Source organism: Engystomops pustulosus, chromosome 3 (assembly GCF_040894005.1).
Source record: "Engystomops pustulosus chromosome 3, aEngPut4.maternal, whole genome shotgun sequence".
NCBI lineage: Eukaryota > Metazoa > Chordata > Amphibia > Anura > Leptodactylidae > Engystomops > Engystomops pustulosus.
This window is the reverse complement of record NC_092413.1, coordinates 75,603,712-75,621,427: the sequence shown is the minus strand read 5'-3', so window position 1 is coordinate 75,621,427 and position 17,716 is coordinate 75,603,712. Positions and strand designations below refer to the sequence as shown.

Genomic DNA, 17,716 nt, shown 5'->3' with positions numbered 1-17,716 from the left:
TCATGCATTCATTTACATTACTCCTTATCCCGATCACTATCCATTCATCATCATTACGAAGATTTGTTAGGACTTCAACAAGTGAAAAAAACGAAAATATTACACCACAACCTGATGTGTTTCATGATGCGCTGTTTAAATTTGCATACAGTGCTAACAATGTTGATCCTACGGCAACTGGTACATCGAACCAAATAGAATCACCACAGAATCACTGTTGCTATTCAAAAAATTCTTTTTACAACATGAGTTTCAGTGGTAGTGGCATCAGAGAAAGTTTAAGGGCAAAACCAGATTTACATGGATATCTGCCACATTTATAAAATGATTTCTGTTGTAACCAATTACTATTACTACTACTCTCATACACATACTTGGTGACACACAATTGCCAATGGTTTTTGTTCCCCGTGCTATCACCTTTATAGCCATTTTGTAGAATGTTTGATAAAGTCTCATCTTCAAAAAGTATGGGTATTTGTCTATGAATTATCCTTTTAATGTGATAGAATTGATCAGAAAATTGTACTGTTAAAAAAGGAACATCATTAGCACAGTTTCCTTTATTATTGCAGGTATTCTTCCTATCTTACATGGTCTTTCGCTCCTTTTTGGCCACAATATCGGCTCTCTTTAGCATCCAGTATGGATATTTCCCTTTTTTAATCCTTTGGAGTATTTGTTCTACTTCTTGCTGATAATCTGGGTGTAGGGTGCAATTTCTTTTGCTTTTTCTGTATGTTTTGGATGTGAACTGTTAGCATGGAGAATTGTCTTGCCAGTTGTCTTGTTTGTTTGTGATGTGTAGATGTTGTTATTGGGTTTGAATCTTTGACCTGCAACTTAAGGTCCACAATACTTTTGGAATTTGTGCAAATTGTGTTCTCTCAGTGGTGCTGTCATGGTTCCAGGAAAGAAAATTACTTAATCACCTATTTCACAAAACTACACCAGGTAGGACGGTAGCATGCTCTATCTTTTTCCAAGTGTGCGGCCACGTGCCGCTGTTCTATATGGATGGCAGAGGGGTCACCACCCCTCCTTTCCACCGCTCAGTGGTATGCCTGCCCATTTGCCACAGCAGCTGGAGGTCTGACAGATGTATGGGGACCTATGAGGCCCAGTCAAAGGAAAAATGTCAGTAAAAACACTGACAATGTGAAATACATTATAATAATAATTCTTTATATAGCGCCTACAAATTACGCAGCGCTGTACAAAGCATGTCAAATTGGTCCATGTCCCCATGAGGCTCACAATCTAATCAACCTACAAGTATGTTTTGGAGTGTGGGAGGAAACCGGAGTACCCGGAGGAAACCCACGCAAGCACGGAGAGAACATACAAACTCTTTGCAGATGTTGACCTGGGTGGGATTAGAACCCAAGACCCCAGCGCTGCAAGGCAGAAGTGCTACCCACTCCGTCCTAGTACAGAATGAATGAATGCAATGTATTGTGTAAGGGATCAAGGTATCCCTACTGTAAGTCCCCTAGTGGAACAGTAAAGAAACAGTTAAAGTAAAAAAAAAAGGAAGTAAAATAATTAAAAATAAAACCACCAATTTCCCTATATACACTTGTAAATAAAATAACCCCCCACAAAAATAAAATTGGTAGGGGCACATCCGTAGCCACCTTGGCCAAGCAGCTATTACAATATTATATCCGTATTATCAGAGGTATAAAAAGCTAATTAAAAATTGCAATTTTAGTGCTTACTGACTCCCAAAGATATGTAATGTAAAATGATCCTAATGTACCCTATAATAGTTTCATTCTGACAATTACCTTTTCCCCGCAATAAAAAAGCCCTAATAATCCTCTTGTTGATTGAGTAATAAAAAGTTATAGCTCTCAGTATATAGCGAAACATTAAGCAAATGCTGTTTCTTAAAAATAAATTTTATTTGTTACAGTAGTCAAACATGAGAAAACCTGTTTAGTATATCCTTAATCTTACTAACCTATAGTGTATACTTTTATTATACTGTATAGTGAAATGCGCAAAAGGCCAAAAAAGGCCAAGAATTTAAGAAACAAAACAAAAGATGTGCTCTACTCCATAACAGGCTCTTATTCACATTCGGCAATGAGGAATCTCACCACCCCTCTCTTTTTTTGGGTTAGGAATAAAGGTCTCCTAGGTTCAACGTTCCTCTCCCCATCTCCACTGGCCCGAAGTATGCACCCCGTCCCACTCTAGTGTCCGAGGTTCCGCGTCGTCCCTGTGTTGAAGATTGTGGATAGATGGTGTAGAACAATGTATCAAGAATAAGAATATGTGTCATAACAACCATGAATTATTAACAATCTTTATTAGAATACGTACAAGGAATAAGAGACCAAAAAATAGATAAACACTTAGTGTACTGGTATACACTGCAAAGAATCGGTGACATAAGACATGGGGTGAATTCTCACACCTCCTGGCTGAGTTAGGTGTTCATTATCCCTTGCACATTCCTTTGTCCGTTTATTGACTGACACACCTTGCGAACCTTTCCATCTGACAGGTTATCCTATTGACTTGTGATGTATCTCATCATCTTTTTACATTATTGTTTACAATAATTGTTTACATAAACACTGCTTGAATTTTTACAGCCGGAGTGGTTTGTGATGGGGTTTTTATTGTTTTCACCTCACTGAGTCTTTGCAATGTATACCAGTACACTTTTTAAGTGTTTTTATCTATTTTTTGGTCTCTTGTTCTTTGTATGTATTTTAATAAACACTGTTAATAATTCATGGTCGTTATGACACTTCTTCTTGTTCTTGATACATTATTTATTCATGTGTCGGTGGACCAATAGAGGTATGTATTGTTGTGCAGGACTCTGTTTCATGTTTATAGCAGATGGAGTAGAACGCCAGGTTAAAGGGTACAAACAATTTATTTTGTATACACTCAAAAGAATATAAAAAAATGTGCATATCAGATCCTTAAAGCAGAGATGCCAAACAACTAGCCAGACCCAGGTTTCGCCTATTCAGGCTTCTTCCGGGGAAAGAAGCCCCGGAAGAAGCCTTTTTTGGAATAGAGCACTGACATCTTTTGTTTTGCCTCATATGCCCATGTCTCTTGGAATTTTAGCAGGAAAAAACATAAAATATGTGTCCTGAAGGCTATTTTAGGCTTAAGGCACCCTGAACATTGCCAGCAGTTGCTGGAGAATGCTGCAGATGTTCGCTTTTATGTAAGTTGGGACTCTTTTTCTAGTGAACTCAATTCTTGTATCAGAATGGCTGCAGGGCATGTGCAGTATGCTCTGTCGTCCTGAGCAAGACAGATGATGTAGTACCTCAGACCTCAATTAGGCAACAACCACCATAAGGACAGCTGCAGGGCACATCTCCTAGGCCGAGGTTCCCCACTAGAAGGGGGACAGGACCAACCACAAATAGTGCTCAAAAGGGGGGAAGGACTTGTAGGGAAATAGTTTGACGCATTCGGGTTTTTTGAACACAATGCTGTCAATCGCTGACTTTGGCTCCGGGAGATGGTTGTTATGGGTCAGCGTGATGTTTAATCCTTCCTGACTAGGACACAGTATTTCACTAGCCTTGTGGTGATGGCGGAACCCAAAGAAACAACCCTCACACTTAGTGGTGGACATCGGCTACCTTGGTGATCTAACCTCCTCAATTGTCCTCATCACATGCACTGCACTTTGCTAGCTGTGCTGACTCACTCTGCATCTGCATGGCTCTTCTTCTGGTCTTCCCCAGCTTCACTTACACTCCTCAATACTGGCCACCAAGTGATCTCCCTCAGAACTCGCTCACTAACTTCTAACTCCTCCTTTCTTCTTCCCATAATCCCCTTGTGATGCTCTTGTACCTTGGTAGGCTGCCCCCCTTATTTGTTAAACATAAAACATGTGTAGCAGAAAAAGGACCAGGGAGCATGGAGCTCAGTATATGTAACCAGCACTCACCCCTCCTGGGGGCTTCCCGGACCCTGCTCTGCTTGACACTGGTACATACAACCAGCAGTCAAAGAAGCAGAATTGGCCCCAGAAGCAGTGACCACTATGCACTGCACCGAAAGCTTCCTGCCTAAACATGATCTGGATGGCCAAAAACACACTCGAGATTACAGTCCTTATGGCTGAAGCAACCCCACAGCAGCAGCCATAGCAGTTGCATGTTCTCAGCATCACTATAAAGTTGCATGCCATTGGAAGCAGTTGCAGGGTGTCTGATGACATGCTGTTTTGTGCTGATAGAATTGAATCGGAACATCAAGTCACCATTTACACGAATAACAAATCATGGAGAAAGGGGCATTCAAAGGGTTGGTAAATGAGAAATAACTGGCCTTTGCAACAGGGGCAGGGAAGAACTAAAGAGAAGTTGCTGAAAACCAAAATTAGAAACTGTAAAGAGACATAAAACATAGGTGGAATCAATATTAACAACGAGAGATCGTAGATTGGCATGGAAAGGTTTAAAGGGGTTGTCCGAGTTTAAAAAAAAAAAAAATATATGTGGCCGGGAGCGGGGTTACTAAAACAATAAAGCTGTACTTACCTCCCGGTGCCCTCCCGTATCCAGCTTCCGGCCGGCCGTGGCCGGGTACGCCTATCCGTCCCTATACACTGCATTGTGTATGGGGACCGGAAGGTTGTCGCATCCGGCCGGAAGCTGAATCCAGCGCTGCTCCGGCGGCCATGTTTGTTTACATGGCCCCCGGACCGGAGCGACAGCAGCGCTGGATACGGGAGGGCACCGGGAGGTAAGTACAGCTTTATTGTTTTAGTAACCCCGCTCCCGGCCACATATATTTTTTTTTTTAAACTCGGACAACCCCTTTAAAGGTTAATCTACTTATTTTTTTTAAATCTTTTTATTTATATACTCTTCACAGTTTTGTAACAGGGATATGGCTAGCAAGATTTGTGTTATGATCCAGTGTGTATTAAACACAATCCAAATGTAGCTCCTTTTATGCGGCAGTGTGAACAGAGGACTATACAGGCAGTCCCCGGGTTACGTACAAGATAGGGTCCAGAGGTTTGTTCCGAAGTTGAATTTGTATGTAAGTCGAAACTGTATATTTTATCATTGTTGATCCAGACAAAAAAATTGTGGCCCTAGTGACAATTGGAGTTTAAACATTTTTTGCTGTAATGGGACCAAGGTTTATCAATAAAGCTTCATTACTGACACTTTACAGGTGATTATTGCAGTCTGGGACTATAGTAAAGCATTCAGAAAGCTTCACCAGAGGTCAGAGGGGCTGTCTGTAACTATGGGTTGTCTGTAAGTCGGGTGTCCTTAAGTAGGGGACTGCCTGTACTTAGAAGACTCTTATTCTTCAATACCAACTTGGTATTATACAAACAATCTATACCATCCGAAGTATATTTGCGAAATATTCTTCAAATACAGTAGAATATCAATACATTAGTATATAACCAGTCTTTTTCCTGGAAAGTAATCGTCCAATGTTTAAAGTTCACACTGCACTCCTGGCTCCACTGAGACCATGAACGTACTAGCTGTGCTGTGACTTTTTGGAGGTAACTCCTCCTTCCTCTGCTGTATGTATGCACTGCTGGAGCAGGAGTTCCAGGGTGAATAACGATGTGACATATGTGCTCATATTTTCCATCTGGAAGCTACTGTTAAAAATCTGGTGGAATATATTGCACGCCTGCAAAACATCTACAATCTTGAGAGAAGTGTCCTGCTCACTGAGTAAGCAATAATTGGGTTAGAAGTGGAGTGCAAATAAGAAAGCCAGGATAACTGGATAGGTAGCTGGGTTACTGTAGATAGACGGGTTAGAAAGGAGGTTCAAGAAAAGGAAGGCCAATTCTGCCTCTGAACACCCAAGCAAAATGGCAAACTTGTGCAATAATGTAAGGATGTCAGTATCAAAAATGGCAGCCGTGCAAGAGCATTCTGCTCCCTTCATTTCTATAGAGCCACTGGAGATCACCGAGCTGGCTCCTGGTGCTGGTTCCTTCCGGGGCTTCCTGGTTCTGGCTACTATGCCCCCTGCAGCCTGTGAAGAAGTGATACAACTGCTACAGGATGCAGCCTTGTGAATGGGAAAAAAGTGTCAGGTACTTGTGTAGCTGATGTCTGTCTCTCACAGGCAGCAGATAAAGCCCAATCACTAGGAATACATTACTCTACATTACACACAGACATGAGCAGGAGGAGAGTAACAGGGGGTGACATCACCTGCTCCTACAGGTGGTGATAACACAACTAGTGATGACAGGTGTCATTTAAATTCTCAAAACGTTGTTAAAAAATGTATGCCACTAAATATTAACCTGTGAATCTGCAGCACTGTGGGCTCTGGTTACACCGCTTCTCCAGAACCCTTTAGGTTGTTTTCCAACAAGCCAAAGTTATTATATGCAAAAGGATTATCCAGTGCCTGGATCTATGAATAACTGGTCCTGGTACAGACGTCCCCTACTTATCTGACTTACAGACGATCCCTAGTTAAAGACGAACCCCTCTGTCCACTGTGACCTCTGGTGAAGCTCTCTGAATGCTTGATTATAGTCTAAGACTCCAATGATCAACTGTAAGGTGTCTGTAATTAAGCTTTATTGTTAATATGTTGTCGAATGACAGCAAAAATGGTTGAAACTCCAATTTACTGAAATTATGGAACCTATCTTGTATGTATCCTGGGGACTGCCTGTATATAATGTTTGATGGTAGATTTCTTTTAATGTTTTATTATTATAGGCAGTCCCCGGGTTATGTACAGGATAGGTTCTGTAGGTTTGTTCTTAAGTTGAATTTGTATGCAAGTCAGTACTGTATATTTTGTAATTGTAGCTCTAGCCAAATTTTTTTTGGTCACTGTGACAATTGGATTTTTAAAAATGTTGGGTTGTCATAGGAACCAGGATTAACAATAAAGCTTAATTGCAGACACTTTTAATAACTCTTATAGCTGTTTATTGTAACCTGGGACTAAAGTACAGTAAATTAACAATATCCAGAGGTTCCTTTTGTAACTAGGGGTTCGTCTGTAAGTCAGGTGTTAAGTAGGAGACAATCGGATTTTCCAAAGCTTACTCCTTCAATTGCCGTTTATCTTTCTAAAAGATGAAAAATAAACCCTTCAAATGTTTAGTTGCACTTAAATCTGTAACAGACTTCTAATTTTTTTTTCCTTTATTTGCAGAAGTAAAAACTGAGTTTGAACAACCCGAAGACCCACTTGATCAACTAGGCATATGCACCAGTGGAGAACTTATGTATCCCGAAATCTGTTCTTCAGTGCTAAATTTGCTTTCTGGTTATCATGCTAACACAGCCTTAGTCTACAGAATTTTCAAAACCATTTTAAAAATATTGAAGACCAGAAAAAAAAATATTTTGCTTCTAGTTCACCAGGTATGTTTGAAATAATTTTGAAGGATACAAAAATATATGAAACATGTAAACTGAAACTTGTAGACTATTGCCACATATATAAGGTATTGCCGTACTTGTAATAACGCTATTTGGGCTGTTTATCCACAGTGGCATGAGTTGGGCTGAATACATTTTTCACTACAATGGCACTTGACAATGCAATTTTTACACAGCCCATTCACTTTGTATTTCATTTCGGCCAGCATCTCAGGAGTTAAAATGCTCATACAACCATAGATAAATTCTTTTAGGGGTGCCCTTTCCTAAAAAGGGTTTCACTTCTCAGGGGTTTCTAGTGTACTGGTACCTAAGGGGCATCCTAACACCAGTTTTGTGAAAAGGGAGCTCCAAAGCTAAATTTTGCTTGTCCCTTCTTAGTCTTACCATGTGCACATCCTGTAGATTATTGGCATATATGGGTTATTGCCATTACCTGGATAAGCCACAGAATGATTTTTCAGGTGTTTATCGCCACTATTCACTTTGTATTACATTTGACCCAAGACATTAGGGGTTAAACCCTAGATAAATTCTTTGAGGGGTGCCCTCTCCTAAAATGGGGTCACTTCTCGGAGGTTTCTATCATACAAGTACCACAGGGACACCCCAACACTAGTCTACTGAAAACAGAGCTCCAAAAGCAAAATTTCGCTCCTTCCATTCTAAGCCCTGCTGCGTGCCTTGCCTGTCTATTATGGGCACATATGGGGTATTGCCATACTCGGGATAATCCGCAGAATTATTTATGGGTGTTTGTCTAAAGTGGCATGAGTTGGGCACAATATATTTGGCACTAAAATGCCATTTTTGGGATAAAAATGCAATTTTTTTTCCCCTGCACCATTTACTTTGTATTAAATTTTTGACAGCATGTTGGGGTTTAAAATGCTCACTACAGCCTTACATTAATTCATATAGGGGTGTAGTTTCCTACATGGTGTCATGTTTACGGGTTTTCTATTGTTCTATTGGCACCACAAAACATTTGTAGGCCAATTGGCCTGCCAAAAACTCAATAGCACTAACTCTGTTTTGGACATCGCTGTGCGGCGAAACAGCAGTTGACATCCACATGTCAGGCATTTGCGTACTCAGAAGAGAAGGTCAAAAATTATGGGATGCATATTTACCTGTTCTTTCTGAATATGTACATTTTTTGAGAATAATATTGTGCAACAATTGAAATTTCTAAATTTCCAATACATTTTTGTTGCTTCCAGAGAAAAAATAAAAGGGTTAACAGACTTTTCAAATGCTGATTTGAATAGTTTGAGATGTTGGTTTCATAAAATTGTGTTACTTCTGGGGGTTTATAGTACATAAGCCTTTAGAGGGCACTTCCAATTTGAATTGGTTACCAAAAATGTAGCATTTTTCAAGTCTCTTGAAAATCTGAGAAGCTGCTACTAATACTTCAAACTTCATCACTTCCATAAAACAGAAGGAAACGTAAAACAAATTATGGAAATAAAAAGACCAATGGCACAAGGTTTCTACAAAAGAAATGTGATGACTTTTTGTCGAAAAAGTAGAAATTGTAGTTTGTTAGTAGTATCATTTTGGTGATCAATGTCTCACAAGAAAACAGTCTCAAAATAATAAGGATATGTAAGTGTTGACAAGTTATTCCAACAGGAAGAGACACTGGTCATATTTTTTTTAAAGTCCTGGGTCTTAACATACAGGCAAGTCCTTAAGGGGTTATGCCGTAACCCATGTCAATCACTTGTATAATTGCTGGAGAGCCCACTTCTGTTTCTGGATAAGTGATAAATGTGTTTTTGTGAGAGAGCCTTGCTACCAATGCCCTTTTTATATTTTATCCCCCCCCCCCCCCCAATAGTTGTTTTTCCATATACAGAGCAGTTTGAATGCTTGTTTTCTATATAACAAATTGTACTTCATATGTATTTTTCAGTCCCCAGTTTAAAAAAGAACCTCCCCTTTAATCTTTCTTGGCATATTCATGGAGGTTTCAAATTTATATAGGTTTTATTAGATTTAAAGCGTATTCTTTTGTACATGGATAATTCTACATTTTACTATTTTAATTAATTTAATTAATTAATTTTTCATATTTCAGTGCACAAAGTGTGTGTGTGTTTTTTTTTTGTGGGACAAGACCACATTTTTTTTTAAGGCTATCATCTTGGAGACTGTATGGCCTTTTGTTCAAAACAATCGTGTTGGGGGAAAAATGGCGTTTTGGACATTTGGGCTCTATTTCTTAGTATGGAGTTAACCTCCAGGAATAACCACTTTATAGATATGGTATTTTGAGATGTAAAAATACCTAACATTTTTATGATTTTATTTGTTTGCTTATTTTTATATCAGTTCTAAGGGGTTATAGGGTTTTATCAAACCTGAATATTATAAATTTCTGTATTGCAGCATATGGGGATTTCACTATTGATCTATAATAGTGTGCCAAAGGCTCACTATTATAGGTCGTACTGAAGGTCACAGCAATGAAACGTTGCCCCTAAAGCAGTTCCCACAACCACATTGAAACATTTCTACAGTTGGAAATCAGTTCCTTCTGGAATAGATATACTGGTTTGGCTTTAATTCTACATCATGTCATTAGGCTTCCAGTCATTTATGGTAAGTTGGCTGTCCTTAAAGGTAGCAAAAGAGGCATTGTTTTCCTTGTATTTAATTTTGAAACAGATTTGAATGCTGATGGAAATTAGTGTCAGTGCTGGTGTATTCTAATATAAAATACATTATGTTTATTTTGTCTTTAGGGGATGGTAAAATCCTTGTTAAGTGGATTCCATTTTCTTTTCTCAAGCAATGATCCGAATGTTCAAGGTAATTAACTTTGTTGTGATTTTATGTTTTGGGCTCTCCTCCGTTTTTAACATCCCACATTTAAAAAGACATATCTTTTCTATTTACTGTAGGTTTCATATCACCTTTTTTTTTAAGTTTTTGAATATTTTCATATTTTTGGGAAACTTCTCACTTTAAGAGAAAGCTTTACATAAAAATACCAAGACCGTTCTCATGTCTTTTTTTTTTTTTACTACTTAACAACTACCAATACATGTTTTTATGACCGTTTCATCTCCGTATAGAACGGGCTTCCTTTGCTTGGAAGAGCAGCGTCTTCAAAAATCAGCTCTACGCTGTTAAATCTGTTGAAAGCAAGTCAACCACTTCTCTCTCTCTCTCTCATATGTATATTTATACAGATTCAAATGCAGCACTGGTTAACATGAAATAAAGAGGACCTGTCACACAGAAATTGGGCACTAGGAGCAGCTCCTAGTGCTAAAACAAATGCAATAGTGTTAAAAACACCAACTGTCTGTATTGGGGATCATTAAAACAATTCTAACTCTATTAGAATACTTATTAAAAGATAGGCTTATGTTTGTGGAAGCCCAATAGATAGTTTTCCCCTAATACAGGCTTAGAATTAGGGAGGACCACTAGTGGTGGCAACTGTTCAGTACATATTGAAAAAAAACATAAACTCTGTCTAGAAATATAGAGAACACTCCACAGAGTCAGGAGATAGTATGTGGATGAATGTACAGTGAGACCAACTACCACTGATTTTAACACAAATAGTCGTATCCCTAAGTCTACTAAAGTGCAATTTGGTGAACCATGTGTTAACCATGTAGGGTTCTCCCAGAAGGAATGAAACTCCAGATAATCACTATATGTCTATCCTGTCCTTCAGTCAGCAATTGATCCATATAGCAAAATTTTATTAATTCAATAAACGCCTAACGCGTTTCCCTTGCTGCTTTTTACCGCAACAGTTCTTCAGAGGTGACTTAGAAAATGGAGTAAAGTGCAGTGCCTACAAGATCAGTGTTGAAAGGTCCCTAGCCTCTGCTTAGCACTATCTTACGCTCAAAGAGTCAAGTGCCCCCATAAGAGGTATATGCATTCACAAGGACCCTGTGTTACTCTGACCCCCAACAATTATGGGACACTACATTAAACATTAGAGTTAGCCACTCATTTGTGCTTGTGTGTAATTTCCTTTGGAAGTGAGGATATACAACTCGTAGGCTTATAGATATCACTAGCTAAGTTACGGGTCAATGCTGCTTATAGAATCATAACGGCTATCTGAGTACACCATTCACCACACTCACTGGTTTTTCATCTGGTGCCTTGGTTACATTAAAGCCTTTCATTCTGTCAGCAGCAGTGCATACACTGACGCTCACTCATTCATGCATTGTTCTACATCTGGTAGTCTTGCAAGAAAAGTATAATGAGCTAGTGTCTTTAACATCAACTAATGTGCTAACCAACTCATCACTTCACACACCAATACTAGCTCCTCTCAGTTGGACGCTCGCACTGTTATGGCGCGCCCCTCGTGCACAAACAAGATATTTAAAACCTAAGCTCCGCCCCTAGGAGAGGGGCGTGACCAATGAGGTGTCACATCGGACTCCAAAGACACTCCGTCCCATCCAGCATGAGATTGGGAGTTAACAACAACGGGACCGCTAGCTCATTGGATCCAAGGAGCCGTGTCACTAGCTCCACCCATCTGTTCAATGGTAAAGCCCTTATCTCATCATTTCATTAAGGCAGATATCAAAATATAAGAAAAAAGGAAAAACAAAGTTGCGTTATGGCTGGTAAGTATACTTGTCACTGAAACACATGATGCGGCTAGATGTTATGAGTAGGAGAATATTCACAGTCAGGGGCATCCCTGGAGCAAAACAGCAGCAAGACCCGTCCCACAGAACAGACAACATAGACAATAACCAAACCATATAAGAAGACACAGATGCAGAGACAAAAGATATATACAAGTGGACACGACACTAGAAACAGGAATCTTAATGTAGAATACAAAAGTGCCACAAAGCCATGTAGTTAAAACAGGAAATTGAATATAAAGACACCCAGAAAGTTATTATATTAGAAGCACTCAAAACAAGGCATCCAGTGCACAGACAGGTCAAATAAAGCAGTTGTACACTATATGCTCATTAAGACCATCCATTTGAAGAATTCTCAGCGAAAATATCCACCGCTATTCACGCTGCAGCATTTTCCGTGTAAAGTACCCCCCCTCAGGGAGGGTTCCACTATTTCAATAACTTGAAACCGGAGCATTTTATGGTCTCCCTCATGTTCCCATACATGCCTTGAAATTGCAGTGTCCACTTTGTTCTTGGTGTCATTAATATGTTCCCTTATTCTTCTTCTGAATTCACGGGCCATCCGCCCGACATATTGAATGCCACACATACAGGTCATTAAATAAATGACTCCAGTTGTTTTACAGTTGGCAAATTGTCTCATCCAGAAGGTTCTTCCTGTTTTAGAACTCCGAAAGAATTTACCCAGTGTGATGTATTTGCAGGCTTTACAGCCCCCACATCTAAACGTCCCTTATGGTTTCTCTGGGAGCCTGGTCCCTCTTCCTGTAAGGGGCTTAATGTTACGACCCCTTTTGAATGTGATTGAAGGAAAATCAACAATCACATCAGCAATGTCCCTGTCCATTTTCAAAATACTCCATTTGTCCCTGAGGATTTGTCGTATTACATCATGACTATCATCGAATGTACCGATGACTCGTAACTTCTGATCCGCATCAGTTTTTTCTCTGGGGTTCAGAAGGTCATTTCTTCGCCTCGTAAGTGCATGATGATGCGCCTCTTTGAGGATATGAGATGGATATCCTCTATCACTGAATCTTCTTTGTAAATCCTTAGCAGCTAACAAATAGTCACTGGTTGAGGAGCAGTTCCAATGCATCCTCAGATATTGTCCCTTGGGGATCCCTCTTTTTAAGGGGACAGGATGCCAGCTCTGCAAACGTAGAAGGCTATTTGTCCCCGCTGGCTTCCTGAATACCCGTGTCTTTAAGTCACTCGAAGATGTTAAATTAATGGTGATGTCCAGAAAGGTTATTTCCGTGGGGTCTATTTCATATGTGAAGAAGAGACCCAATTGGTTAATGTTGAGTCTGGATACGAAGTCCATAAATGACTCCTTCGTACCGTTCCATAAGATGAGTATGTCATCAATGAACCTCAGCCATAACAGTATGAGCCAAAAATTATGTGCCCCTTGTCCTTAAGAAGTCTATTACAGCCTCACAACCCCTTTTGATGTGCCATGGATCTGTATAAGGCCTCTACATCAAGACTGGAAAGAAGAGTCCCAACTGGAAGTACGTCCATTGTGTCCATGACATATGAAGGCAGTGATAACACAAAAGGACGCAACACAGTATCAAGATTGATACTGGCATTTTGAGTGAGACTGTCCACCCTTTTAAAGGAGAGGTCCCCTTATGAATTTTGGGGAGGGAGTAGAATGTGGCCGTGCTGGTATTTTTAGGGAATATATAGTCATACTCATTTTTAGTGATGAGCTTAATCTCAAATGCTTTATTAAGAATCAATGATGGTTCCTGACAGAAGCTGTCCAATGGGATCTTCGGTAGTTTCTAATAGCATTTCTGATCTCCTAGAATGCGAAGACACATCTCCACATATTTGTCCCTATCCAGCACGACCACATTCCCCCCTTTATCAGAAGATTTAATAACTATCGTGGAGTCATTGCTCAAATCTCTGAGGGCTTCGTGCTCACTTCTCGATAGATTAGAATGTATAGCACTATGAGGATCCAAAGACCTCAATCGATCCGAAACAAATGCAATGGTGTTACAATGACAGCATCATCGGAAACTTCCGATAATGCTATCTAATTCCCGTGTGAAGTACAGTACAAACGCTAGACTGTTCTCAAAGCGGTCCGGCGTATTTTAGGCGCGGTGACTGCCGAGCTATGGAGAGAGCTTTTAGAGCGGTCCGGCGTTTCCATTGTACTCCGCAGCGGTGTTAGATAGGGTTATCGGAGTTTTCCGATAACGCTATTATTGTTACACCGCTGCATTTGTTTTAGCACTAGGAGCTGCTTACTTTAGAGCCCAATTTCTGGGTGACAGGTGCTCTTTAACTAAATATGGCTCTGCCATAGACACAAATGTACTGCCAAAGCCCGCTACTGCTCGGTTCACCTGCTCTTGTGATGGAGCACATAGTGGGCTATTCGGGCGTCCATGGTGGGGGGGGGCACTTGGTATGGGCCTATTTAAGATCAGTGGCCCATTAAAGTGGTCAGTGATCCGGGACGCTCCCTATAATCCACCCCTGAGTGCCAATAGCGATGGTTCAGCTCACATTTGGCAATTTTCAATGCGCGCCAAAACAGCGCCACTGACACGTGTGGTATAAAGACCACACTGTCATTTACACAAGTTGCTTGGAGTGCTGCTCATTTTTTGCTGTGTTTATCAATAGAGGACATGAGGCCTAGTCCTTAGTAGCTTGCACCCACAGTTAACACCATATCTAGCGTGTCAGGACCAGATCCATCATATTGGTTTGGTGTGAAAATAAAGCAATGCAAAATGCACACAGCGTGCCGCCTTGTAGTATAAAATAGATATGAGCGCGGTTCTATAAGTACCCGTGCCATAGTGAAACGGCACCTTCTTTTTCACCAAATGCAGCCGTGTCTCCTTCAATTTTTTGGACTCTCTGTAGTATTGTTCAGTGATCATTCTTCCTTTCTCTAACAAATCCATGAGGATGACGCCGTTCACATCCCCAAAAATCTTCTCCATGACCTTTCCGGGCCTTTCTGTGACCTTTCTATTTCATTGTTTTGATTGTTGTTTAGTTTCTGGTGTGTAATGATGAATCCAGGATTCATCAACTGTGACAACTCAACGCAAAAACTACTTCGGATCTCGCTTAAATTGCTCCAAACACTGCTTCGAAGTTAACAGCCGCATCCGCTTGTTGTCCACCGTGAGCAATCGTGGCACCCATCGGGCGACAATTTTTTCATCGCTAGCTTATCATGTAAAATATTAATTGCTGTTCCGGTCGACAACCTACGGCCTCTGCTACTTCGCGTACTTTCGTTCGTCGATCATCGAGTATCACTTTGTGGACTTTTTGAACGATTTCCTCGGTAACCATGGCTGCCAGGCTTCCTGGTCGCTCTTCATCAAAAACAGATGTTCGTCCACGTTTAAGTTTGTTGCACCGATATTTAACTGTGGTCATAGATGGCGAAGTGTCCCCATAAACAGCATCCAACTTTGCTTTTATCTCCTCACATTTTTTCCCATCCAAAAACAAAAAGTGAATTACCGTTTGATACTGCTCTTTTTCCATCTTGGCGAAAATCACGAAACACATCTTACTCAAATGGCTGCCAAATTCAAACTAACCAATCAATCAGTCTGCAATTTGTTTTGCCGTCGTTTGATGGCAGCACACGATAACACCAAGTTCCATCAGGAACGCCCTCTGTTCTTATTGAACCACCCTCTTTCAGCGTGCCACCATGTGGTACGTCCAAACGTACATCCCCCATACATTTGTGTGAATTCAGCCTTATTTATATAGCGCCATCAAATTCAGCAGCACTTCACAAATAAACACATATACAGCGTGTACATTCAGACAGGGGGTCCTGCAATAGGGACGGTGTGCTTCTGGACTCTGCTGAATAAAAGACCCTATGTGGTTACCCATAGCAGCTTCTCCCCCATCTATCTGCACTGTGCCTTTGAACTACATAAGACTCTGCGCAGTTAGCCGTAGCTACCATTTGCCCATCTGTGTGCACAGTACCTATGGACTCTGCTACATTAAAGATCCTGTACATGGTAACCCATAGCAACCATTTTTGCGACTAAGTGATCCCTCCAGGCCTCCTTCCGAGGATGAGGCTGAAATCCACCCTTCTCTGGAGGCTTTAGATAACAATGCACCTCCTTCCTCTGTTGCTTTGTCCCAAATTCAGGCAGATGCAGCAAAAAAGCTGGAGCTCTTCTCCTGTTTCAGTTCAGGCTTCCCCTGAGTGCTCTACACCCTCCATGTTTGATGGCTTCCGAGCCCACTGAGGCCACGTTCCCTTCCAGAATTGGAGTGTCCGTCAGTCACTATCGATCAAAAATTTGCCAAGATCCTGGCGGCAATTAACTCATGATAGTTACAAAGGAGGGCAAACTGCGACCGGACTTTGTGATTCTCTGTCATGACTTCCTGGAGGTCAAGGAACATATGGAGGGGGCGGAACGTATATGTTAAATGTCAGATGTTGAAGATGTTCAGCTCCCTATGCTGACACAAATTGCTGATCTGCAACGACAGATGAAAGCCACCATAGACCTAACCAAAAAAAACAGATGGAGCTGATCCTGTGGGTTTCCTAGTACAGTTGCTTAAGGATATCCTCCCTGCTGACACTTTCTCCCTCTTTTTATGCTATTTAAAGGGTGCGTCGTGTCCCAACCCGTGCTGGCCCACCACAAGGCCATTACCTGCCAATATCCTACATTTGCGGGACCGTGACAGCATTCTCAGAGCCGTACATTTAACATGGTGATGTCCAATTCAACAACTACCGAGTATCCTGTTTTTTCTCATTCACCACAACCGCACCAACCGAGACAGGAAACCCGAGTATAAAATTAATGCCCCCCCCCACCAACCTGTTGTTTTCTGTCCAATAGCGGACTTGAGTGCTGACAGGGCGAACGAGTGTTCCTGAAGGAGTAAGGGGCCGGCGGATTAAGGATCCGAAGTTCGCGGCTGGGAGTTTCACTGGCATGGCCGATGGAGGTTGGCATGGAAAAAAGCCGCCCTAGGAAGGATCCTCCTGGCAGGGCCTTGATGGATGACTACCTACACTGCCAGGAGAGGGTGTTAACACTTCAGGGGGAGGGACGAGGGCAGGATGAAAACTCCCCTGCAGCTGTTCGGCCCTTGATATTAATCATCCAAGCGTTCACGTGTGTACTGTGTGGACTTTCACTATGAGTGCAGGTGCGGAAAGCAACAAAGGACCCCCTCTATCACTGAACAGCTACCCGGTATGGCTAACTAAGTGGTGAGTCCGTTGACACCCCTCTCTATCTGCACTAATGGGTTTCCCCTTTATTGGTTTAGGGAGAGAATGTCCCAAGGAAAGCCACCCGTAATACCCGCCAAATCTTCCCTCGAACAATCAGAAGCTTACTTGCGAATCTTGTTTCGGGAAGATTAGAGTTGAGGAGTCTGCAGTCTTTATGGACTCCTTCCGTACCATCATAAGTAAAGAAGTCCATAACTCCCTAAAGAAAACCTTGAAAAAAACGCATGGCTCTGCCTTGTCATATCTCGGGGTGTTATACCGTACAGGGGGATAGTGACTCTGAAGAAGAGGGCCAGCTGAGTGGTAGCCACCCTTCCACCTTATCCGACACGTCGGAAGAGGATGATTCAGGGAAGCCAAGCTCCTTACCAGAAGAG

The 17,716-nt window shown here is 41.3% G+C and overlaps 1 protein-coding gene across 3 annotated transcripts in view; it reads left to right on the top strand.

Moving 5' to 3' along the window:
• LYST (lysosomal trafficking regulator) overlaps nucleotides 1-17,716 on the top strand; it is a 511,246-nt gene that overhangs the window by 88,136 nt on the left and 405,394 nt on the right. For all 3 annotated transcript variants that reach the window (XM_072141114.1, XM_072141113.1, XM_072141115.1), the window contains exons 8-9: nucleotides 7,165-7,376; nucleotides 10,148-10,214. In XM_072141114.1, coding sequence (XP_071997215.1) covers nucleotides 7,165-7,376; nucleotides 10,148-10,214 — 279 coding nt within the window. The remainder of the gene's footprint in view (nucleotides 1-7,164; nucleotides 7,377-10,147; nucleotides 10,215-17,716) is intronic.